At 37.9% G+C, this 26194-nt stretch overlaps 1 protein-coding gene across 1 annotated transcript in view; it reads left to right on the top strand.

The window, feature by feature from the left end:
- vlc (vulcan) overlaps nucleotides 1–26194 on the top strand; it is a 140654-nt gene that overhangs the window by 94734 nt on the left and 19726 nt on the right. Inside the window, exon 4 of the mRNA XM_065235375.1 lies at nucleotides 15724–16843. Within this exon, the coding sequence (XP_065091447.1) occupies nucleotides 15724–16843 (1120 nt within the window). The remainder of the gene's footprint in view (nucleotides 1–15723; nucleotides 16844–26194) is intronic.

The raw sequence follows: 26194 nt of genomic DNA, 5'->3' as shown, positions 1-26194 counted from the left end.
ATAAATAAATAAAAAGAACAACGTTGTCGAAGACTGCAAATCTATCTGCCTTGAACTTCAATAGATTGTACTTTAACTAATTGATTACGTCAGATGGCGACTTGATTGTGAAATAATCGATAGAACTGTTTCCACCCATCGTAGGTACATGAGTAAATCGGCGGCGATCATCCCTTTTGTCAGTTTGTGGCTGGAGAGTACACCCTTCACCATCCCACAGTGGTTCCTGGCTGGCCAAAAACCTCAAAAAATATAGTTGTTATTTTTTATTTCAATATTTTTTGTTCATTTTTACATATTAAGAGTATCTTAAATTGAATGATTTGTGCAGTTCTGTTGATTACATTTTTTATGATTGTTATAGGGGAAATGTAGCAACCAAAAATATTCGTTAGTGCCGTCCCAATGACGCGTTCATCTAGCTACAATTGATAAATAGCAGATTTTTAGCGATGGGCCCAATCTTAGATCCATAGGCTAACATTAGAGCCATTTCCCTTAGTATAGCGATATAACATTTTTTTTGGAAAAAAAAATCCTAATGTTTCTTGTTACTGTTTTGCTCAAATATAGCAAAAAATAATGTGTTTATCAACTTGGTTGCTTCAGAAGAAATGTTCCTCGGTTTATTCAAGGTACTTAAGTTTGTGGACAGTTTCTAATTAGCAAAAATATACTTTTTTAGACTAAGCAAACATACACTTTCCTTATTTCCTTTAAATTCCGTTATAATTACTTATCTTTTGACAGATACGCGTATTTCGTCTACTACTTGCCTTCTTCAGTGCCAAGTACTCAACACCACTGAAGAATCCATCTTTTATCTACGAGTTAAATACTAATAAATAGGTACTAAAAATCAGTAGGTATCCACTGACATGTCACAATTTACCTAAACAGGTACCTAAATTTGGTCTCTTTGAACATCTTTTTATACGTTTATTTTTCGTGAAATTTTTATACTAGACACTTTAAGAACTACTCCAAACCTTGTGTTCTCAATCCCTACCCTGCCATCCATTTGTTACAATTTTTTACTCCTAACCTCGAGATAGCCGCGAGTAATCGGCCCCCGCTTTACTAACGTTAGTTTTAAGTAATTTGGTTATCTAAATAATAAATATCGGCTCCGCAAAGCTACAGCAAATGAGCCTGGAAAAATAAACGCATTATTAAAAAAAAAAAAAACTAAGAACTTTTTGTAATGCATATTTTTGATAATTTGTTATCTCTTTTATTTGAAAAGTTATAGCTAGTTTTTGCTGAAAAATATTTGATTTCTATATTTCTATATTTCTATATTTCACTTTGTGAAAACCGAAAATGGAACATGTAACAAATTAAGAAAGATTTTGAACGTTATTAACTCAGCTGCCCCTGGTCCAATACCAATAATTTTATCACCAATCGATCAGAAATATGGCTACGCATCGATAACAATGCTTCCGAATGTTGATTTTCAACCAGAAACTATTGAAAAACTGGTAAATGTCCAGCATTGTCCAAAAGCGTCGAATTAACTAACAAATCCACCAATTACCTACATGCATATGCTGCTTCCCCAGCACAGTCGTCAGAGAGAAATAGGTAGACGAAACAAGTTGAAGTGGCATTCGCCTCCGATCCTCGGGAGCGTGCGAATACGGAGTTTGGAATTGCGTAATATTTTGCACAAGGAAAAGAGCCAGTGTCGCTACTTGATAGCAAACTACTCATAATGGGAGGAGTCTTTGTAGCTTGGTTGCACATCATTCTGCTTTAACCTGAAAAGATATAAAATAGCGCTGCTGTATGGCATTAGCTCATTTTCGCTTCGGACGGCGTGGTGAACAGCAATAGCAGCAGTAGGAAGGTGGTGGCTAGTCCACTCTTCTATAACCCAACAAGCAACAATTGACTGGTCGTGGCAAAGGAGGTGCCAAGCGTCACCGCAAAGTTCTTCGAGATAACCGCCATCGGTCGTCTGGCTCGCCGTGGTGGTGTCATCTCCGGTCTGATCTACGAGGTGTGCTGAAGGTGTTCCTGGAAAATGAGGTCCGTGATGCTGTCACCTATACTATGCCATTGATGTCCTCTTTAATAAAACGGCCCTTTTCAGGGCCATCAAGCTTACATCAGTAAAGAGTTGGAACAGAATTTATCTGTGCTTGTTTGTCCATATTCAGAACCACAAGAACCCCAACGACCACACAAAATGCTCTCCAGAGTTGTAATCTTGTAACCAAACTTGGAAGCAGGGGTGCAAGTGATTTTGATTGATTATCTTAATCAACTGAAAAAAAAATTACTACAAATTTGGCACGCCTACAATTCAATAACGGAAAGAGTTGAGATAATAGATAATTGATCAATTAAAAGAACTAAAGGCTCTTCACATTTATTCCGTTCACTAGTGGTCCTACGCCAAGCTTCCGTTCGTGCCCCTAGGCACAGACCCTTCTACTTTTTTTTTTAATTAAATTAAATGCTTTAAACAGAAAAAGCTCTTGGAGCTTTTTTTCCAAAATGAAGAAAAAACGATGTTTTTAATGAAATTAAATGTTTGCTCCATGTTGAGATATTGACAATTGAAAGAGCCATTTTTTTCGAAGAAAATAGCCTTTAACTTTCTAATAAAAAAAGAAAGTAACCTACATAGTTGCTTGAGCAAAAATATGCGTCATCAAAAGTTCTAAATGTAGTCAGGACAATGCTTTTACGAGAAATTAACGCATGAAAAGATATTCAAAGAAAACCGATTTTAGTGGCCACCCTAACCTGCTTGTTTAAAAAAATCATAACTCACGAACCATAAGAAATAGAAACGGTGTGTATTCAGCAAACTTGCTTTGAATTGATTGTTCTACAACTGTTTACAACACTGCTTTGGTCTATCTCAAATAATAAAAAAGTTTGAATTTTTAATTAAACAATTTTATGGACCACCCTAATTTTACGAACATAAAAATATTGAACAAAAAATATTAAGCAACTTTCCCTAAGAAACCATAAACTGGCGGTTTGGGCGCAAACATGTTTGTCTTCCTAAATACGTCTTTGGAACCATTATGCATTGGTTTTGGTTCTACTATACTCCTTTTTGTGACGTCTTGATTGTCAAGTTTTCTTCGTACAGCTAAAAAAACATCTATTCAACTGTTTTTTGCCTATTTGCAACAATTTTGAGGTTTTGGCCAACTTTGTTCTAAGGGGAACCACTGTGCATCCCTCCTCAACGGGGGAGTTTGGTAAAGGGGATGATCAACCCGATTCGTACCTTGCTCAAAATTGTCCTTTTGTTCGCTTTCTACTTTCTATGTACAATTTTCACACTGCCGTACTCTAACGGAACTATCAACTCTTTACTTTCATCTCCTCATTTATCGTCTAAAATGCTCACTTTAAGTTTGACGTTAAGCATCTCTAACTATGTCAATAGATTGGTTAAAATAAATTAAAATACTTTTTTGAAAACACTACTCACCTTAAACTAATAGTTAAGGTATAAACAATATATTCCACCTAAATATGGCTTCTGGACCATTATGGAGTCTCATTAAGAATTGCGTTAAAAGATTTCTGTTGATATCAATCATCAAAAATTTTATGCGTGCCAACGATTAGCGGTTAACCCATTTCATATCACTCGACATTAGTATTGCTCACGACGTCGAAAAAATTGTTGTGATCATTATTCCTCGATTTTGTTTTACTAAAGCCTCAGTATCTTGAAAAACATTCAAAGTCTGAGATCGTGATACACTCAAAACTATTCTAAGTCTTGGTATCTTGATTTTTTTTAAACACGAAAATTTTCCGTTTGCCAGAATAATTTCAAATGTGTGCTTATACCAACCCATGATTTTTTACCGACTTACTTATATGCATCCCCTTAGTTGATGTGGAAGTGCATATAGAACACTAAGTTGAGAGTGCGCAATAAGGTAATATGCGATAAGCAATAAGCTTGAAATGCGAAGACGAAGACGAATACGAAGAAGAAGAAGAAGAAGAAGAAGAAGAAGCATTTTGATGTATTGAAAAATATTAGTACTTTGTGGGGACGGCCCTAGCGTAGTGGTTAACAAACATACCTCTCACGAGTTCAAATGGCACCCACGGACAAGTCACAAATGTCCGAAGAGTGTTAAAGTAAAGTGGCTATATCGTACCTATATTAAAATTAAAATAAATATAAAGTTATTGCAACACTGCTTAGGTATAGTATAACACAATCCAGGAAATTTAGGAAACCTCAGAAAAGTTCAGGGTACTTAGAGATGTTCAGAGATCATCAGAAAAGCTTTGAAATCATAAAAGTAGTTAAAGAAAACCTATAAAAATATAAAGAATCTCAAAGAAGCAGGATATGGCACTTCGTGAAAGGTCAGTTAATGCTGGAAAAGTTTAAGAAAGGCTCATGTAGGTTATCATTTTTTGGTAGCATTTAGTATTTCAATTTATATCGAAACCATCATTATCCGGTACTATGAAACATTTTTAAATATTAAAGTTAGTCATCTTTATTCATAAGACAATGTCCAAAATGATTCATAATTCTTGGAAACATTCACTAGTGACTCTTAAAAAAAGGAGTCCTCAATTTACTTGTCATCATAATAGAACATCTCTCCCGCATTTTTCAAAAGTTACCCCAAAAATCGCACTTCTATAATTCCTCTTGCGATCGAACCATTCAACCGTATCTTCCGGTTCGTTTGAATGCACCCCACACAGTCTGCGCTGCGGCATCAATAACAGCGCCCGACAGTAGTGAGAAGAGCGCGGCTCCAGCAGTAGATTGTGTTTTAGTAATTATTGGTTGTCTAACGATGCACACTGGCGGTTCAAAGCGTTGCGTTACATTCCCTGCTGTTTCAGCTACTGCTGCTCAGTATGAAGTGCAGGGTGTACTATTCAAAAAAAATTGCGTCATGTTTGAGTGGCCAGTACAAAATAACGACCCGCGATTGATTTACAACACAGGTTTTGTTTTCTTTCCATCACTATTACATCGTACACCTAGGTGTACTATTTGTTTTGTTTGTTCATTCCATTCTATGGCCATTGCATTGCGGCTAGGCGCGATTTATTTCGCTGGATGTTGGTAGGCAAAGATCCGAACTCACTGTAGTGTACAACAAACCATTACACACATTGCTCTAAATGTCTGGCGTGTGAGTTGAGCGCGTTCGGCGTCGTTGTTATTTTCGGCGGCAGTTAGTCGCCTTTGCAGCCAATCAGTGTAGTGTAGACAGATCACTTGCCGAGTCTCGGTCGAGCACATTTTTGTCGTTTTTGTCTGGTTCTCTCTCGGTGGGCTGTCCGCGGACGTGCGTTGGATTACAAGTTGCGGGTGAACTGAACGAGGGATTGCTGGATTGATGCTGGAGATTTACCTACACGATTGCTTTTATTGACAATCACGTCACCAATATTATTATCAATAATTCCCTTTCGCGTCAATATATTGATACGAGTGGGGTTCGCTTAAGTCTATCGTACATTTTGAGGTAAATACATCCCTTAATATGGTTGTTAGTCGAAACTAAGAAGGTTTCGTCCAAGAAACCTGAACCAGGTCATCAAGTCAACTTTCGCAATTAGTACCAGCAAGTACATATCAATTACGTGTGTGATCTTGTTTGGATAGGTGCTCTAATCCTCCAGTAAATTCACGTGCTGCAACCCTAAACTCCGACATGTGTAGCATTCCTTCGCCGTACAAAACCTATCTTGTTAGCGCAAATCGTACACCCCTCGAACTGTCGTCACCCAGTCCAGTAGTGCAGTATGAGCGTGCACCGCACCGTATGGATGGTCGACGTCGTCGTCGTCGTTGTAGGGTGGAGAACTACTTCGGCATAAGCGCCAATTTCCGTCATATCAAGCCAAAAACACCAAATATAGCAGTGATTTCGACATGAACGATTCAATCATACGTTGTTTAGTTCAAAATCTGCAAAACAAAGTCCATAATATTCACATAAATTCATCTCAAAAACAAAAACAGCGCTCCTTGCGAATCTATTTTGACGTTTCAATGTGTTTGGACGGAATTGAAACTCGTATACAGCTTTTTACGAGGCGTTTCAGATCAGCTGATTTATCTATGTATGAATGAATTTAATTTTTTTTAAATATGTTTTTAGTTATGCTCATTTGATTCCTACATTAACGACTGTGCGAAGCAACATTAAAATCATCACCTTTGTCAGACAAACTGGCTCCCATCATTTCGTAAAATGGACTTTTTGAATTAAGAAGCAGTGTTAGATTTTAACAATATCTCAACAATTTGTGACTATTTATCAAATTTCACTGTACGTAAGAACAAGTGAGGTAAAGTGTGGGTTGAGCTTAGTATGACGGAAATTAGATCTTGACCCTATATAGAATTAACATTGTTGTATTGGAAAAAAATGGCAATGGATGGCGTTACCCACGTTCGTTTGTTCATTCGCTCGGTCGGTCTCTCCCGCTCACTCCAATTCATTCGTTACATCTACCATTCAACCGCAACAGTCAGTCGCACTTGGCGATCCATTAATGCGAGTGAGTCTGTGCGTAGGCAGTCTCTTTCAGGCCTTCGATGGGTCCACCTCAAATAGGGCTTTTTTTTGCGTGGTGCAGGTGACTCAAACGGCGGTCGCGAGTGCCAGATTGGTAGCAGTCGTGTGCGCGTCTCAGTTGATATCGGTCGAATTAGCTAGTTTGTTCTCGGAGAACTTACCGCGAACCACTTGGAACTTGTCTAGCTCCTGTTGAGCTTGCAAAACTTGATAATTGAGAAATTAAGAGTGAAAATTGCGTATTCGTGCTTGTTTCTATCTATGTTAGCGGAACGGTTTATGTTCCATCCTTTTGCCGGAACCAACTTCACCCGAAACCGCTGCGTCTACTGATAACAAATATCTCTTCGTGTTTTGAACTCCCCTAATCGCCGTACATACATACGTCGATTGAGGTGGTGTTTTTCGCACGCTTCAGCTGGTCAGTCAGTGTGTGAATGGTAGAGCCCGGCACGAAGAAACGGTGGTAACATTGACGATGCTGCGGAGCCCCATGGGATGCTGGATGTTGGAAAAGTATAATCGTGCAAAGTGTGTTGAATAGTGTTTGATTGAATTGTTTTCAAGTGACGCAAGTGAGAGTTTACCTTGTGGTGTCCCTAGTTAGAGAGCCTTGTTGTGACGGGGTTGACGCATTTTCACTCGAGAGTTTCATTGCGGCTTACCTTCTGAGAATCGATGTTGGAGTTTATGATGAATCATCGTCGGATAATGTGCGGAAAGTAATTGTCCGTCGAGAGCAAGTGGAGAGTGGAATGAGAATTTTAATGGTGACTAAACGCTGCAGATTTGTTTGTATTTCATGCACTGTTCCGGTTGAAAACAAGTGGATTTATTTGCTTTGTAATGCATGCTAGAGTGTAGAAATTTTACTTTGCAGAATTGAGTGGTGTGAAGGTTCATGAATATTCGCAAGTAGATTTGTGCGGTGTCTGTACAAGGAAACCAAACGAAATACATCTAGTGTAAGTATGGATTTCCTAGCGTCATCTGTATATTTTTCTCACGACAACAGACATTAGTGGGCAAGCTACATTTCAAGAATCTATATATTGTGTAACCTTTACAAGATGATTTTCTAGGTTCAATTTTTGTTTGTTGGACATTTCAAGCTGAACATTGCTTTAGGTCCTAAGTAACATTGACAGATTGTCTTCGTCGACTTTCTCTTTGCATCCTCTTGGTCATGTTAAGACATTTCCAGCTATTTTCAGCTTACAGATCGTTGAAAGAAGCTATTATCTATCTTCTAATACGACAAACATGACAAGAAATGGTTCTATACCCAAGTTATTAACTAAAGAGAAAGACTATGAAGAGAATCGATCAATGTTACTTAGGACCTAATGCAATGTTGAGCTTGATTTCCCTTTGTAAGATTCGATGTGTTAATCAACGTCAACATCAATCATAAAACTAGCTAAGGAGCGCAGACAGTGTAGTGTAGGGGGAGGTGGTTTACAAGTGTCTATGATCCATGCACATTTGAAAAAAATAAATAAAATAATTACGATTGTCTACGCATGCAGGATTGGTAGGAGGACACTTTTATGTGGCTAGGTCAGTCTCTAAAAAGTCACTTTTTACACCAAAAAGTCACTAAAGTCAGTACAAGGGTATCCATCCAACCGGGAAATCCACGCAAAAACCGGGAATTTAAAGTTGCCGGGAAAAAATCGCACCGGGAAAGATCATATTAGCATCAAGTTTGGTTTTATCATAGCCTTGTAGGCCATAATTTGGTCTTGAAGAATCATTCAAACCTTGCAATGTCAATTGGAATCAATCAATTTTCTATCATATAGGGGAATTTACGTATTCTCGTCAATCTAAGCAGCGTCCGAACTTCTTTTAGCGATTTTTCAGCGTCACACACATACATGACAGGTTTGTTTGTTGACATTTATCTGCTGCTTGCTGTTCTACCAATTACAACCGACAGAATTGATCAAAACGGGTTGAACATGTTTTTACAACGCTCCAAACTTCTCAGGTGAGAGTGACTATTGTCGGCAGTCTCTTTTTCTTCGGCACTCTTTCCATTTGAACTGCGTGTTAACCAGCTGTTCTATTATCGGCAACTCGAAATCAACCGTATTTTGTAGTATGTATATTTCATTCAAAGAAAAATATGGTATAACAGGAATTCACAGTCGTAAAAATGTAATCAGATTGAAGCTGAAAAGGTAAGGAATCGGCTTAACACATTCAGCGAAGAGTTTTGATGGGAAAATACAGTGAAATAAACGTTTCAATTTCGGTTGCCAAAAACAGTCAATGGGTGCCGAAGCCATATTTTACCCTACATACACTATGTTAAAGTATCAAAAATCCCCAAAATTACAAAAACTCTATTCTTTTCTTTCACTCGCAATCTGTTCGCACACGGGGCAAACGGTGATTTTGCCGTTGTTACTACTACCATAGCTTACAGAGTTATTTTTTAGAATTTCTGTTGGTGTCATTTGAAGAAAAATGTTTGAATTCTTTTGCTGCAATTTGCGAGTGAAGAAGTTCTAGTATAAAGCCTGAGCGAGACATATTCTCAAACTCCTTACATGTTCCATCATGCTTGGCATGCAAATGTTTAACACCTGACATAATCAACCAACTAAGATGATTCCTCCAGAGATAAATTAAAAATAATTTCTGCTCTTTGTGCTATCCAGCTACACCAGATACCTCGGTTAGTTTGTAAAACATAAAGATCTGACTCCATACCTCTCACGCCAAAGACACAGTACTTAATTATCTTAGAGATAATTCATCCAGCTCAAACATTTCTAGGGGTAATCATCATTATCATGAGTTCAAATTTAAGTCGCAAATGTTCTCAGAGTGTTAAAGTGACTTTATCAAAAAATAATAACGATCTGAACTCCAGGCATTTTGGAAAACCAAATAATCCAAATCAATGATATTATGGGGCTTCCTGATAGAATGGTAAATTAAGAATTAAGTCGAATAATCGTATGCCCAGAACTTTAAGAACAGATATTTCCAGGATGATTTTCATAATCTAACAATGTTATTTTTAAACACAATTGATAATTTTAAATTATGTTATGAACAGAGACTCAAAATGTTCAAAAGTCGATTAACCTATAAAATATCTTCAAGACAATAATGAAAATGAGAATCCGGGAAAAAACTGGGAATTATCCGGGAATTCGATTGCAATCTCAACATATTTTTGTATATATTTTGACCGCATTCTACTTAACTTATTAATTATTTTCTCTTTATTATTTATTTACATTGCTCTATCAGTGTATGAAAACTGATTTGTGCTTTTCAGAGGTGAAACACTTTACTTAACGACTCATAAAAAAGTCGTTATTCTCAGGTGCTTCGGAGTCTCCTATTTTTTTCGACATTCTGAGGCGAAACTTATAATGAGTTACTCGTGCCGTATGACGCAGACTTTCCCGTTCGAAGTGTTTTCCTAGACCCGGGATCTTAATTATTGTGTAAGCATGACATTTTAACAACTGTTCGAAGGCTAAGAATCCTAAAAGTTATTTACCCAACCCTGAACCTTGAATTTCGATGTCCGGAACCTGGGCAAGTTTTCAATGTATGAATTACCTATGTAGATAATTTCTACTATTTTAGGAGATAACTCTTCATTGGATACATTTGGATTTTTTTTTATATAATTTCCTTAGAATCATACCAAGGTGTCTGCAGATTTGATTTCCCCTTGATTCCCCTGAATAGTGTTATTATTCGCTCTGGCATTCCATTCTTAGTGTTCTTAAATCTCGCGGGCTTCCCGTAAATTTGTCTAAATAATTCTCTTTGAATGTAACCGTTTGCAAATCTATCCTTCGAATATTGCTAAAAAAAATCGCAGGAGTTGATATCAGATTTGTCTTGAAAATCTAATAAGAAATATCTGGGAATTCTTTTTTCAGGAACCCTCCATGACATTTTGCTAAGCATTCTCAAATCATAATCCTGGAATTCCCTTTAAATTCCGTATCTTTTATAAATTTGTCAAAGATTCTCATTTGAATTTCCTTGCATTTCTCCTCGATATATCAGGTAGATTCAAACATACAATAATGGTTTGTTCTGCAATACTTCTGTATGTTTTTCGCTAAAACTGTGCAGGTATAGAATATTCAATATATTGTATGACATTCTCAATCATCATTTATAAGTTGTAAAAGGAGAATTTCGAGTTGGACAAAATAAATCATACGCCTGATTTCTTATTGAAAATTCTTGTTTAATTCAACTTTCAACTTACATTTTAACACTCTCAGCATTTGGTATAACCACCCTTTGCTTCCACCACTTCCTCCAACCCTCTTGGCATACTTTCGACGAGGTTTTGTAGATATCCTGAATCGATATTCTGCCACGCTGCTTCAAGTGCTTCAAAATAAACGTTTTTGTTGGAAACCGATGCTTTATCCACTTTGTTGTCCAAGTAAGACCACAAATTCTCAATTGGGTTGAGATCGGGAGATTGGGGAGGCCATTCCAGCGTTTTGAACCTATTTTATTTGAAAAATGCCGTTGTTTTCTTCGCTGTGTGCTTTGGGTCATTATCTTGTTGGAAAATGTAATTGGATTCCAGGCTAGTTTTCAGTAGCGAAACTTCCAGATTTTCACTTAACAAGTTAATGTACACATCTGCAGTCATTATTCCCTTTATATGAGCCAAGCTTCCAACACTAGACCACGCAAATGCTCCCCATACCATGATATTTTCGCCTCCGTGTTTAACCGTCTTTTGAATGTATGGTTCCTTAAGCGCGTCACCGAAACCTCGCCAAACCCTTGATCGCCTTTTCTGTCCAAATCACTCAAATTTGCTCTCATCCGTCCACAGAACTCGTTTCCAGAAGTCCACAGTCATTCCGGCGTACTTTTTAGCAAATTCCAGTCGCTTCCGTTGGTTCCGCTTGTTGATAAAAGGACGCTTCGATGCCAAACAGCTTTTCAAACCGCCCTCATTAAGTCGCCGGCGAACAGTACGTCGACTTACATTGAGATCCATCGATTCCACAATATGCCTCGACGAATACTTCGGATTCTGCTTAGCCATTCGAACAATTCTGATGTCATCACGATTACTTGTCGCACACGATGACGTCCTTGTCCGGATAAGTTCCTCACAATTCCTCGTGTTTCGTACTTTTTCCATATGTGCTGAACAGCTCCAGCTGAGATCCAGTACATTTCGGCAATTTTCCGAAAAGAAATTCCTTTTACACGATCGCGAATCACCAAATTTCTAACATCAAGCGAAATCTGCTTTCCCGACATTTTTCACCTTTCAAATGACGCAAACAAAACACAATGGTGCGATGCGCACGCTTCCCGGAACAAGAACTGTCAAATATTACGCCGTGATGCCAAATCTTCAGATTTTGTTTTTATTCGGTGGCTAAAAAATAAAATCTTAGGAGTGTATGATTTATTTTGTCCAAGAACAAAAGTGAGCATATATTTATTTAAATTTGTAACAAAAATAGCAGAATATTATAACAATTTTCATTCAGCTAATTGAATGCACCATGAGAAATACTTGAACTTTTCTGAATATATTGCTGAAATTGCGTGCAAAATAGCAAAAATATGATGTATGATTTATTTTGTCCAGTACTGTATTACTAACGAACTGATATGTTTAAAATAATACTTAAAACAGCCGCCCCAAACTAAAATTGCCCCGTTTTACGGTGTCCATGTTTTTGGGCAATACACGCAAAAACCAAGATACCCAAAAACTCTGCTTGTTCTATGGGAAAGAACCCATCTCCCCAAAAATTACCCTACAATAAGAGTTGGTCCCCAATTAGCTTTAATCCCATATGGTACGTGTATTCGTTAATACCGGATCCTATAATGCGGTCCCTATTAACCGTACTATAGGAATCTTGACCATTTTTACGGATGTTCCGGATCTTCCGGTGGACCATCCCGTGGTCCCCTGGGTGTATATTCTAGTCACAACTCCAAATGCATTCTGATAAGACGTCTATGAGTTATTTCGAAAAATCTGCGGAGCTCTAGGATCAGTTTCATGAATTACGGATCTTCCGGTGTACCATCCCGTGGTCTCCAGTGTCCATATTCCAGTCACAACTTTGAATTCATTGTGATAAGGAGTGATGGGAAAATATCAAAAAATCAAATATACCAATGCCGAAGAACACGCTTGATTTTCGTAGACAAAAATCAACAAGCATACAGCTGCGGTTGATTTTGCAAGCTGTGATATCGCAACTCGGAATATCAAGCTAACGAAACTCACCGCAGCTGCAAATCTCAAAAAACTGTGGTGAGATTGAGTTTATTGATTTTTGCTTTAAACCCGAAGGCAAGCGAAACTTCCATAACGGTTGGCAGCAGTCACTTCGTGTCTGCCATCGGTGAACAGTAGAAAGAGATAGCATACTATACTTTCTCTTTCTAAGAAAACGATGTGCAACGGAATGATTTTTGTGTCTAGTCCGCTTGATTTTTGCACGTTGTGAATAGTCTCGCAATATCAAAGGAGCTTGTAAAATTAATATCAAGCATGAAATTTTGTTCCAATATCACGCGTGATATTTGAGAGCGTATGAGAGCGGAAAAATATAATTTAATTGATGATTTTTCCAATACTGGTGATAAGACGTCTAGGAGTTATTTTAAAAAAAAAAATCCACTGAGCTCTAGGATCAGATTCATGAATTGACCACTTTTACGGATGTTCCGGATCTTCCGGAGGACCATACTGTGGTTTCCAGTGTCCGTATTCCAGTCCCAACTTCGAATTCAGTCTGATGTGACGTCTAGGAGTGGTTTTGTAAAATCCGCTGAGCTCTAGGATCAGATTCATGAATTGACCCTTTTTTACGGATGTTTCGGATCTTCTGGTAGACCATCCCGTGGTCTCCAGTGTCCATATTCTAGTCACTACTCCGAATTCATTCTAATAAGATGTCTAGGAGTGATTTAGAAAAGTCTTCTGAGCTCTAGGACCAGATTCATGAATTGACCATTATTACGGATATTCCGGATCTTCGGGTGAACCCCTTGGTCATCCATATTCAGGTCAAAACTTCGAATTCATTCTGATAAGACGGCTATGAGCGGTTTAAAAAAAAAAAAAAAAACATGAAGCTTAGAATCAGTTTCATGAAATGACCACTTTCACGGATGTTCCGGATCATCCGGAGGACCATACTGTGGTGTCCAGGGTCCATAATTGGATCACAACTCCGAATTCATTCTGATAAGACGTCTATGAGTGGTTTCGAAAAAACCACGGAGCTCTAGGATCAATTTCATGATCCTATTTATTTTATTTTAGATCCATTTATTTTAGAAGAATTCTGAAAAGTACTCTGTAAAGGGAAAACATTTGAAAGAAAATCGTCGAGATAGTCAATTTAAATCCTGCAAAGTTTTGAGCGAATATTCATAGATAAATTTTGAAGACTTCGAACGCAAAACCAAATTGAAGGTTCAGGAAAAAACCTGCTGTCTTAGTAATTACTCATTTAGCCTAGTTATCTCATCGACTCAATCGCGTACAATAATATCAAATTTAATCGATGATCTATCGTTCGTGATCATATTTCTAAATCGGTAAAGAATTGGACACATTTGAGATTTCCTAAAAGGTAACATGTTTGTTTGGTTTATTTCTACCTTATGCATGGCTCGTCACAGTTTTCTAATCCTTAGAGCGTGTCGTGCTTATGGATTTCCCCAAAACAACTATTTTGTTTTGTTTCCACTAGCGTTTGAGCAACGTGTGCAAATTGTTTTTCAGAATTTGATTTATGTAATAAAACTGTATTTTTCTTGTGGTAAATCATTCCAACTCTAGTGAATCCATTCAAAAATGGTTCACAGTAACCTCAAAGCCAACTTCTATCAGATAGTGAGAAAACTTCAGTGTTAATCTAATCGCATGAGACCTTGGTCCAGTGAAACATAAATCTCATCAGTCCAATGAAACATAAATCTCATTTTCGTTTTTCATCGGCCAAGGTTGCCGGTTTGCCCCGCCATTTTTCATCTACTGCTATATTTACGTTCCCAGAGCCATATCTTCCACACTCATATCGGATCTGGACTCTGTTTTGTTTTCTTTCAACCATCGTTTATTGCACGGAATGCACTATAAACACAACAAGATATTATTCCAGCGGAAGCAGGCAGTGCTTTAATATTGCTCCACCACCTGTTCTTAATTGTAATGCTTCGTGTTGTGCGGTGGTATATGGATCAGATTTTCCATTTCAAGTTTCCATTCGTTTATAGTTACTCTTGTGCGCTTTCTCTAATTCGTTAACGGTTTCTTTCGGCCGAACCCACCAATCCATGGTAGAAACGGCGGCTCGGGTGGCGCTGGCGGTGGAATTCGCTCCCCAATTACACCCCATGGAGCCTTTTCCACAGCAGCCATAGCGAATGGCAATATCGAGACTACCTATACCCTATTGCTTACCGGGATTTGAATTGGATCAGTGCTTTTGCACCGCGCCACCGACCGCCACAAGTAAGAAGACTATTAAAATTAACGAACGAAGGTTCATATCACCCCGCCCGCCGGGATGATAGAAGGTTGCAAGTATATAGTAAATGTTGTGCCCGTTAAGTGAACGGCAACAGTCAATGACACACAGCACAGCACCAGGCAGCGATGAATGGTGGTATAACGGCATGATACGCTCTCCTCATGCGCTTGATACTGATCCAAACGGGGAGTCTATGTCTCTTGTTCTTCGGTTTTCTAGGTTAAAGGTCACTTGTACAATCGTAAATTCTGCGATTTGATGGAGTGGCTGCTATACATTGTGGCACACGCCACTTCTACACTACAACTTTCAACGGACGTGTGACATTGGCTACCGCTGCTGGCTGTCCACGACGGCAACTACGGCGACGGTGGCTGTGCGATTTCACTGCGAAGGACCCCATAATTGATTGTCCTTTTCGGTCGCGTGCTTGAGAGTAAATTTATGCGAGGACCTGTTCAAGGATTTGTATACAACTCTAGAAGGGCTTTGTTTCGAAGGGAAAGGCCACAAGAGGTTCATTGGTCATACTCAAGGATGTTTGAAATAATAAATATGTTCACCCGTCATACTTTCGCAATGCCACAATGATTGATAATATAATTATTAATTATTCCTTTCGTCGTTTCGCTTATTTCCAGACACATCAGGAGAGCTAAACTTTCTGACACCCAACTCGGCCAAGGATATCCAGCGTGAGTTCACCGCCGGAATTAAGGAACGTTGCAAACTGCCATTGATCAACTGCCAAGCAGTGACGACCGTGCTGGATCCAGTAACAGGAAACATTAGTACCGTTCTCACGACGACGTCCCCGCAGGCAGAGACGGCCACCACGGCGGTCGCCAGCAAGAAGCCCAGCTATCTGAATCTGGCCTGCTGCGTGAATGGTTACTCGAATCTGACGACCTATGATTCGAAGCTGAGGCAGGACATCAACAAGTCACGGGAAGTTTCGCCGAATCGACCGATCATTGCCACGCTGCACTACAACCGGTCCGAGGGTGGTAATTTTCAGCTGACTGCACCCACGCTCAGCTACATTAGTATGAACAATAGCATCAACAACAACATCAGCAACGGTGGTAGCAAATTCGGCGCAATGCTGAACGGAGCTGGACGGTTCGCGAATGGCGGCGGTGCTGCCACCGCCGGTCAGGATGTGACGGATAATGCCATGTTCAATGGGAACGGGTTTGGTGGCGGGGGGCTGAGGACCAAAGTGATTTCATCGCAGTCCCAAATTAGCAGCGTGAAGGAGACCGAAAAAGTAGTGAAGAAGAGTTTCATACAGCAGCGCGTTGAAAAGCTGTACGGTAACGCGGAAGGTGTCGTGATTAATAAGCAAATTTACAACAGCAATGAGAGGAAATATTTGAACAACATTGCCAACGAAAATGTGAGCAAAAACTACACCAATGCTTTGCATTTCAATGGGAACGGAAATGTGGCCACCAATGGTGGCACTCAGCTCAGCACTGCCGGTGCCGGAGGCGGCGGGGTCGGTTTCTGCGGCGGTGGAACAAAAGAGAACCTCGACGAAAACAATAAAGAAATCGCCGATGATCCAGATATGGAAGCGCTACCAGTGATGAGGCATTTACGGCCCGAGTTTCGGGCGCAGCTGCAAATTTTTTCTCCCAAGAAAATTCCCAAGACATCACCGAGCCGGAGCGTTGTCACTACGGCCGGTAGCGGCGCTGTCAGCCTGAATGGCAACGTCAAAAACAACAATCACATAATCTCCAACGGGGATCTAAGGTAGGATTATGTTTGTTTTGTTATGGCGTAATTAGGTTAATAGGAATGCGTTAGCTTGTTGTGGGATTTTAACAATTACGAATCGTTTTATCAATCAAATGGATTTTGGAAAGTACAGTAGCATTTGGTCAGCGAAGAGCCATGCGTTGTCTACATTCGACTACCGTTATTAAGTTAGGAAGAAAGACTTTGATTCATAAGCAGAAACGCTTGTGTTACACCTTTCAATAGGGAAAATTATCCTAGACCAGAATGTTATCATGAATGATCGGTAGTTTAGAGCATTCATATGACATGATAAGAGGACTTCTAGCTTCTAGGGAACATTCAGGGAACTCATAAATACCATGTAGTGTCCGTTCACCGCTCACTTTAGAGCAAAATCAAGTTCACATCGTTAGTAAAATTACTTTTCATAAATATATTTAACGCATTATATGGTTGATAAATTATTAGATATTGAAGAAACACTCGTCTTTGTTATGAAATATTGGTAGTAATGTCTATTTTAAGTTTATTTTTTGAATGAGCGGTGCAGGGAACCCCGTTCACCGCTCATATGGATGTAAACAAAAGCAATTTTATTCGACAATAAACAGTGGAGTAAAAAGGCCGATGGTTCAATATGATCATAAACAAGTGAATTAACCAGTTAAACGCATGTTTAGAACTCATCTTAGGAACTTTTTCAACACATTTTGCCAAAATGAGCGATGAATGGAGGTCGAGCGGTGAATGGGTACCACACGGTAGAATGTTCAGGAAAAGTTGATTTGACTGTATTATTTTTTAAAGAGTAGTTGGAAGTTCCTACTTGACGAAAAGCTTTACCCTCGTGATCGTGAGATAGGATAGGCAGAACATTTTTAATACCACCTGATTTTTCTTTGCTTTTCTTGTGATTTTTTGGAACAAGTTGCATTAAGTTTGGTTGCAAATTGAGACCACCCGATCAAAAATAGAGGCGAAAAAAATCGCGTAAAAACAGAATTGAACGTATTGCCCATTCGATTATGTATTTGACGTCCGATTATTTGACAATCGCAGTTTTAATAGTATGCTGCGGTTGTCAGTTGCGTTGAAGAATGTTCCCTAAAATGGCAATAATTGTTATTTCTTGATAGAGCTGGAATTAGGGCGAAACAGCTTTTGTAAACAATGACTTCTCTCCATGATTTCTCGAAACTGAAGGTACGCCCACGCAAACCAACATAACCAACGGGAAGGGGAAGTCTTCCCCTATCAGATGGTGACGTTGATTTGAGTGAGCGAGCCTTGGCTTTCTAGAGATCATCGAGAGAAGTCATTGTTTACAAAAGCTGTTTCGCCCTAATTCCAGCTCTATCAAGATTTAGTGAATGCAATGCTTTCTTTGAAAGTTTAATCATTGCTGACCATGATAATTATAGAACATTTGGTCCAGTAGATTTTAACTACAGTGGATCTTCCATATCCTTAGGTTGAGGGAAGTGATTTCATATCGAGAAATCGAGAAATTAGAAAGAGCAGATTTGGGGGAATTTTTTATTATGGAAATTTGATAAATTTAAATTGCCTCTAAGCAAATCCACGCCAACTGCAATCGATCAAACTACACTGGAGTCGCTTTTTACGCGGTTTTTTTTTTACACGGTTTTTTTTTACGCGGATTTCGGAATTTACGCGGTTTTTTTTTACGCGGATTCCGGAATTTACGCGGTTTTTTTTTACGCGGATTTTGGTTTTTTTTTTACGCGGATTTCAGAATTTACGCGGTTTTTTACGCGGATTCCGGAATTTACGCGGTTTTTTTTACTTGGTTTTTTTTTACGCGGATTTCGGAATTTACGCGGTTTTTTTACGCGGATTCCGGAATTTACGCGGTTTTTTTTACGCGGTTTTTTTTTACGCGGGACGTATCACCCACGTAAAAAGCAACTCCAGTGTATACCCTCTCTGAATTCCATGAAACTTTGCATAATTGTTCGCTAGAGGCATTAAACCAAGTTCGCATTAGAAATTATCGCCGACTTCGGTAATTTTTACCGAAATCTGAACAGCTGAACTTCCCGAGCAAAGTCTGAGATCAAATTAAAATCTAAATTTGATGTTGTGATTTCGCTGATAATGATTACTCAGGTTGCTGACGTTTTGGTCGTTTTAACGGTTAAAATATCAAAATTGAGAGCAAAAAAATCTTCCTGTGACATCACATTGAAAACTATTTCTGCTATCAGTGAGAGCAAACTGAAAACTCAATTTGATATCAATTTTTCCTGTTGATAACAAAACAAGTAATAAATTTGATGTTATGCTAAGGCAATGAAAACAAACCCGCAACAACTTATTTTTGTAGAGCAAATGTACAGCAAAATGAAAACGAAATTTATCAATTGCATAAACTGAAATCAAATTAGGATTTCAGTTTGATGTTGATATCAAAACTTGATTTCAATTTGCTGTCATTTTGATGCTGGACTTTGCTCGGGTTTTCGGTGATACCTTATCGCGAATTTTGAGCGTACAATTCCAAAACAATTAGACGAAGTTCTATAAGAATAGTCTGAGTATATTCCAAGCGCATTTCGAAAGGACAGGGTGGCCTGCAAACCAGGAAAACCGGGAAATATCGGAGAATTTTAAAAGTAACCGGGAAAAACCCGGGATTTCGACGAGAGAACCGGGAAAAATAAATTAATCACACCATAGGAACAAATGTTTACACCAGAATTTCAGAAGAAACCATTACAACAGATTAATTATTTACCAAACGAATGTGTTGCTCTGTTTGCTGCATAATTTTCTTCGGTTTCCCGTTTGTTTTTGTCTTTGTTTTGAGAATCTAATCACTCAGAAATATTTCAAATTGATTTTTATCGTTTCAATTACAGATGTAAAGTGCATGGATCCTTAAAAAAAATATTGAAGATGCTGGACTTTGGAAACAAATATTTGTCAAACCGAAACTGAACTATTATCTTCCAGGGTTTCTCATGATATGAATTCCAGAATTAACTTGGAATTCTTCTGAAATAAACCAGAAAACTCCGCGTAATAATTACAGTTGAATTCTTTTTGGAATTTCCTTGAAACACCTTCTAAGAATTTAATTGGAATCCTTCTTAGAATTTCCTTGAACCTATTCGGAGACTTTAATTTCTTTGAAATTCTTTTCAAAATTTGCTTTTAACTCTATTCAAAACAGCTGAAATCTTTCGCAATTTTTTTTAGGAATCCCTTGGTGTATTTGGAAGAATTTCTTTCTCAAGATCAGCATTTTTTTAGCATTTTTTTTTTAGCTTTGTGATTAATCTAGGGTATTACCAGAACACTCTTTGAACTCTGTTTCTTGTTGAATTCTCATCATAATTCTCTTGGAATTTATCGGTCATTTTCCTCACGATCCCCATACAAATCTTCTCAGAATCACGTTGGAATATTCCTTAATTTTTTTTCACAACTCCTATGGTACAAAGAATGCAAGTTCTTAATTAAACTCTTAGGTAATTTTAGAAGGTTTCAAATTAAAATTGCCTAAGAATTTAATTTGGAACTTGCATACTTTTCCACAGAAATTCCTAAAAATCCATCAAACAATTTCTAAGGACTTCATGTCAGAATAACTATGGCATTCTGCTTAGAACTTCTCCTCCGAAAATTATGAGGGAATCCTCCTAAATATTTGTTTGAAATCAACACTTTGAATACTTTTAAATTATACTAAAAAATTTAGAGTTTGTCCACAAGATTCTATAGAGTGTTCTTTAATTTGTATAACCCTTAAAATGCCTCGATAAGTAGTATTCTTTTTTCAAATCTGTTGTCCTGAAAAATTTCCAAAATCTCACATTTAAATTAATTTTTCTCCAAATTTTGCGTTGCAGACTGTTATCAATCACAAATTTTGAAAAAAAAAAAAAGTTCTTCAAGTTGCCACAGAATCTTGGGAATCTTCTTAAATCACATTTGTTTAATATTTCAGTAAATTGCTTCAGTAATTTACCTTTTTTGTTGAATATTTAAAACCGGAAAACTTTTAAGATTTGAACCGGGAAAAAAACGGGAATTTGAAAATGTAAATTCACTGGCCACCCTGAAAGGAATTGCTAGAGAATGTTAATGAGAATTCCATGCAATGTTCAGAAGAATTTATAGGAGCATTCCAAGATAATTCTGAGCAAAATTTGAAGACCATTCTCGGCGGGAGAATTTCCCCTGCCGGATGGTGTTGGCAGGGAAGGGGGATTACAAGTTTTGCTGACAAAAGCTAATAGGCCCTTTTCAATTGTTGGTCTAAGGTGATTTCTACGGAGAATTTCATGCAAATTAAAAAAAAAATGAAGCTCCAGTGAATTCTTAGAAAGAGTTTAATGAATGAGGATGAATTTTAATTTTTTTTGGAGTTTTCTACAGAGAATTTCTGTACTATCATATAAACAATTTCAAGGGATTTCCAGAGAGAATTCCAGAGAAAGAATTTTGGAGAGATCTCAAAAGGTCTTAGAAATTACCCATTTAACCTTCGGCTTCATCGCTTTTAGTTTTATGCTTGATTAAAATACCTAAACCGCGATAATTTCCAAAATTCCGGGAGAAAAACGGGAAAATTGCTAGTGAAGATTTGCTGGTCACCATGGAGATGATTTGGAAATTTGGATGAATTTATGCCCCTTGGATAGAATGCAGATCCTTTCCGTATTTGGCAACATAAGATTTCTGTCTTTTTAGCAATCTATAAAATGTATGGAACGCTTTATTTAATTTGAAATTGTACTGGCCCACATAAAGCACTAATATATTCTGAGGAAAGTTATAGCTGATGGGATTTGTTCTGCCAAAACCGGGTAGGTACTGCACCTGGAATTTTTTTGAAATAATAACAATAAAAAAAAAGATCCAGCAAAATAAAACTCCGAGCTACTCAGCTGTGCCAATCTTGCCCTGCAAAACTAAGTGTGTAGTAATGATTTCCAGAGAATTTATGGGAACAAAATTTATCAAAGAAATAATTTTTAGGAACGTGAAATCAGATTATTGCTTTCAAATTAGTTCTGAAAGAGAGAATTCTGTGGAGCCTTCCAAGGCAATTTCAAGCAAATTCAAAGAGAGCTCTGACTAAAACTGCAAAGTAATTTTGATGAAACTTTTCTAAGGGATTTGTAAGGAGAATTAAAAGTTAATTGTATGGAGAACCCCATGGTACTTGTAAGTAGAATTCCAAGAGAAGAAAGAGAATCCTAAGAAACTTCTGTAAAGCATTCAATGAAAATTCTGAGGATTATTCCAAAAGTACAAAGTTTCAAATTGTTCCTGTAATCATCTTTAGAAAACTCAAAGCAAAGTTCCAATGGAATTCTGAGGCTCATTTCAAGGAATTCGCGGAACCACTCCAAGAGCAGTGTTGAGAAAATATCAAAAAATCAAATCTCACTAATGCCCAAGATCACGTTTGATTTTCGTAGATAAAAATTAACAAGCATGCAACTGCGGATGATATTACAAGTTGTGATATCGTAGCTACGAATATCAAGCTAACAAAACTCTTCTTCTTCTTCTTCTTCTTCTTCTTCGAATTTCAAGCTTATTGCTAAGTGCATATTAGCTTATTGCGTGCTCTCAACTTAGTGTTCTAAATGCACTTCCATAGTTATTGATTGAGAGCTTTCGATGCCAATACCATTGCATGAATTCGTATATTTGCCACACAATGATACTCTATGCCCAGGGAAGTCGAGAAAATTTCCAACCCGAAAGATTCCCTCGACCGGACCGGGAATCAAACCCGCCACCTTCGGCTTGGTAATACCGTACCTTTACTGACGGGGTCTGTAGCTAATAAAACTCACCAGCTACAATTCTAACCAAACCGTGGTAAGTTTAAGTTTCATGATTTTCGCTTTACATCATTTGAACACCACCCGAAACTGCCGTCACTGCTGACAGCAGCAGTGATGCAAAACATCATGACACTCACTCGACACTCGTCAACGCCGCAACTGACTATCGCTGACAGAACGATTTTTTTTCACGTAGTGAGAGGTACAGTCATGGCAAACAACAATCAATGGTCACTGTTAGTAATGGTCACTGCTCACAAGCAAAATGTAACACTCGCTGCTGATGATGTAAAGCACAACGAAAGCAGTACGATGATGAGAAAAAGCGAAACGACAAAAGAAAATGAAAACTATGCCTACCGCATTCTAATAGCGAATTCGTTTATTATTCAGTTCCAACCTGGATCGGGTATCAAGATTGGGTCTGCTTGTTTTCTGACAAACGTCAGTTTGCTTGTTTGTTTTTAAAACCTAGCTCAGGTTGAGGTTAACACTGACAAAAAGTTCGGTTTCGCACTGGGTTGGAACTGGTGTTAACCCCGATAATAAACGAATTCGCTATAAGTTCGTCTCGGCACGCGCGACTGTGTCAGCAACGAACAGTGTTAACAAAGTTAAACGAAAGCTGTTGGGGTCACTCAACAACACACTCACATAAGCAAGCATAGCATCAACTGCTTCAAAACGAGCACAGATGAGTGTTGTGATGGTCGGGAATGACAAGATCGGTGATGGATCACCACCGAAGACGACATTCACCAGTTGCTTTTTACTTCTTTCGTCATCTTGATGGATGGTCATGGAGAGAGCTTCGACTAGCACATTGATAGGAATGTACCGAGCGTTACTACCATCAGCTGTTTCACGATCGTGATTGTGATAGGCCGCAACTCTGGACAGCAGTAGCTTCGTGTCTGCCATCGGTGAAGAGTAAAGAGAGATAACAAACTATACTTTCTGTTTCTAAGAAAACGATGTGCAACGGAATCGTTTTTGTGTCGAGTTAACTCTCAGCTTCATGTTTATATGTTGTGAATTAGAAATACTCAGAAGGAGAGATGGGCGGAGAAAACAAAATAAAATTCGGCAGCAGGGATTTGTACCTAAATTATCTTGCAACCCTTGCTAGAAGCTAGCATTTCACATAACTTTTGATTCGATTTACGTGCAAAATAATAATTGAGTGCGTCGCAATATTTTGCACATGTATTGGTTCTAAGATCAATTAATCAATAGAGTTAGAATATTGTTTTTGATTCCAAAAGCTAGTTGAATTTGAGAAGCACACGAAACATACGGGTGATTGAATTTCTGTTCGATTGCAATACTCTCAAATTTAGTGTAGTAAGAATAAGAAATCCTCGGAAAAAATCTAATGGGAATGTTCGATTGGCTCAGATGTTGAGTGTTCGTTTGGCTCAAAACATTCTCTCCACCCATCTCTGCTTCTGAGTATTTCTATTGTGATTAGTCTCGTAATATCAATGGAGCTTGTAAAATCAATATCAAGCATGATATTTTGTTCCAATATCACGCGTGAAATCGAGAGCGGAAAAATGTCATTTGATGATTTTTTCAACACTGTCCAAGACAATTGTGAGCAGAATATAGAGGAAATTTCGAAGATTATTACTTGTCAATGGTATAGGAATACTTGGTGAATACTGAGGAGAGTTCTTTTCAGAAGAAGTCCTAGGTAAAACAGCGAGAATTGCAATGAATTTTATGAGTGAATTCCAATTGAAGAAGGACAATTCAAAGGAAATTCTAAGAATAATCCAAAAATACCCCTAGGAACAGTGTTGGCAAAATCAAAAATAAATTGATATTTTTTCGCTCTCATGGTCTCGCAATATCACGCGTGATATTGGAACAAAATATCATGCTTGATATTGATTTTACATGCTCCTTTGATATTGCGGAACTATTCACAACGTGCAAACATCAAGCTGAGAGTTGACTCGTCACAAAAAGCATAGTTTGCTATCTTTGTTTAATCTTCACCGACTGCTGCAAGCCGTTATGGAAGTTTCGATTGCATTCGGGTGTAATGCAAAAAACATTAAACTCAATCTCACCACAGTTTGGTGAGATTTGCAGTTGGTGAGTTTTGTTAGCTTGATATTACGAGCTGCGATATCACAGCTTGCAAAATCAACCGCAGTTGTTTGCTTGTTGATTTTTGTCTACGAAAATCAAGCGTGATCTTGGGCGTTGGTGAGATTTGATTTTTTGATATTTTCCCAACACTGCCTAGGAGTATTTCAAGAAAGTTGTGAGGAAAGTTTCAACGAAATATTGAGTTCAATTTCAAAATACTATAAAGACTTTCAAGGTTGTTCCTGTAATCATCTTTGGGGCGATTTATAAACAACGTAAGTTTTCTAGGAGGATCGAGGGGGTAGCAAAAAGCCTACGCTAGTCTATGAAGGAGAAGGGGGAGCGGGGTTATCATAGTCTACGTAACCAAAAATATGATTGATCTAAACGAAAGTTTTGTGGAAGCCAACCATCAAACCGGAAGAGCAAATGTTTCCTTCTTTTTTCTTTTTGAATATATAGGGGATCTAGGGGCATTATTGACACCCTAAGGATTTTGCGAAGTTTGACTTGATAGGAATCAAAATATCGCTATGTGTTATTTACTACACATTTTGTCACTAATTTAGCAACAGTTGCACATTGAAACAAATTAAAAAAAAATAACTTTTTTCTTCTTAAAAAACAATTTGATAATTTGTTACATTACATTGACATCATAAAGCTAGCGGAGCAAAATGGACACCTTAAAGTCTACCGCAACGGGAGAAGATATTTTATCGTTAGTTTTTGATTATTTTAATGTACCTACCGAAAATTAATCAACGATATATAATATAGAGCTTGATATTAGGACGTAACAGCTTTTGTCAACTTCTATTGATGATTTCTAGAAATTCAAGGCACGCTCACGCAAACCAACATAACCATCGGATAGGGGAAGTCTTTTCCTACCCAATGAGGATGTTGGTTTGCGCAGGCGAGCCTTGGCTTTCTAGAAATCATCGAGAGAAGTCATTGTTTACAAAAGTTGTTACGCCCTAATTCCAGCTCTATCTAGATATGTGGGAACAACAAAAACAATTGAATATTCCACAACTGCAAATCTCAGTCTAATTACCGTCATCTGCTAGTTACACGTTTGGTGATACGTGAGAATTGTTATTTTTCAGCACACTTGACTTTAAATGATCTTTATTTCTTGTATTTGTGTGGTTTACATGTATTACTTTTCAAGTGACACAGATGCGTCTTTTCAACTTTAGTTATTTTGAAATTTCAATTATTATTAATTACAGTTCCTAGTCCTATCAGGCCTGTTTTAAGAATGACCACCTTGGTGGGATTGGTTTGTTTTAAATATGAAAAAAGGAGACTACTTATAACTACTATTTACAACTACAACTAACCTACAACTACTATATACACCTAATCTACTATATACAAATTGCTTATCAAAGCATGTTCTGATAAATTACATTTTTGTGTAAATTTA

The sequence above is a fragment of the Ochlerotatus camptorhynchus genome, unplaced genomic scaffold, assembly GCF_037179485.1.
Source record: "Ochlerotatus camptorhynchus isolate MF236.1 unplaced genomic scaffold, CSIRO-AGI_Acam_v1.1 ptg000475l, whole genome shotgun sequence".
Classification (NCBI taxonomy): domain Eukaryota; kingdom Metazoa; phylum Arthropoda; class Insecta; order Diptera; family Culicidae; genus Ochlerotatus; species Ochlerotatus camptorhynchus.
This window is presented reverse-complemented; position numbering and strand designations above follow the sequence as displayed.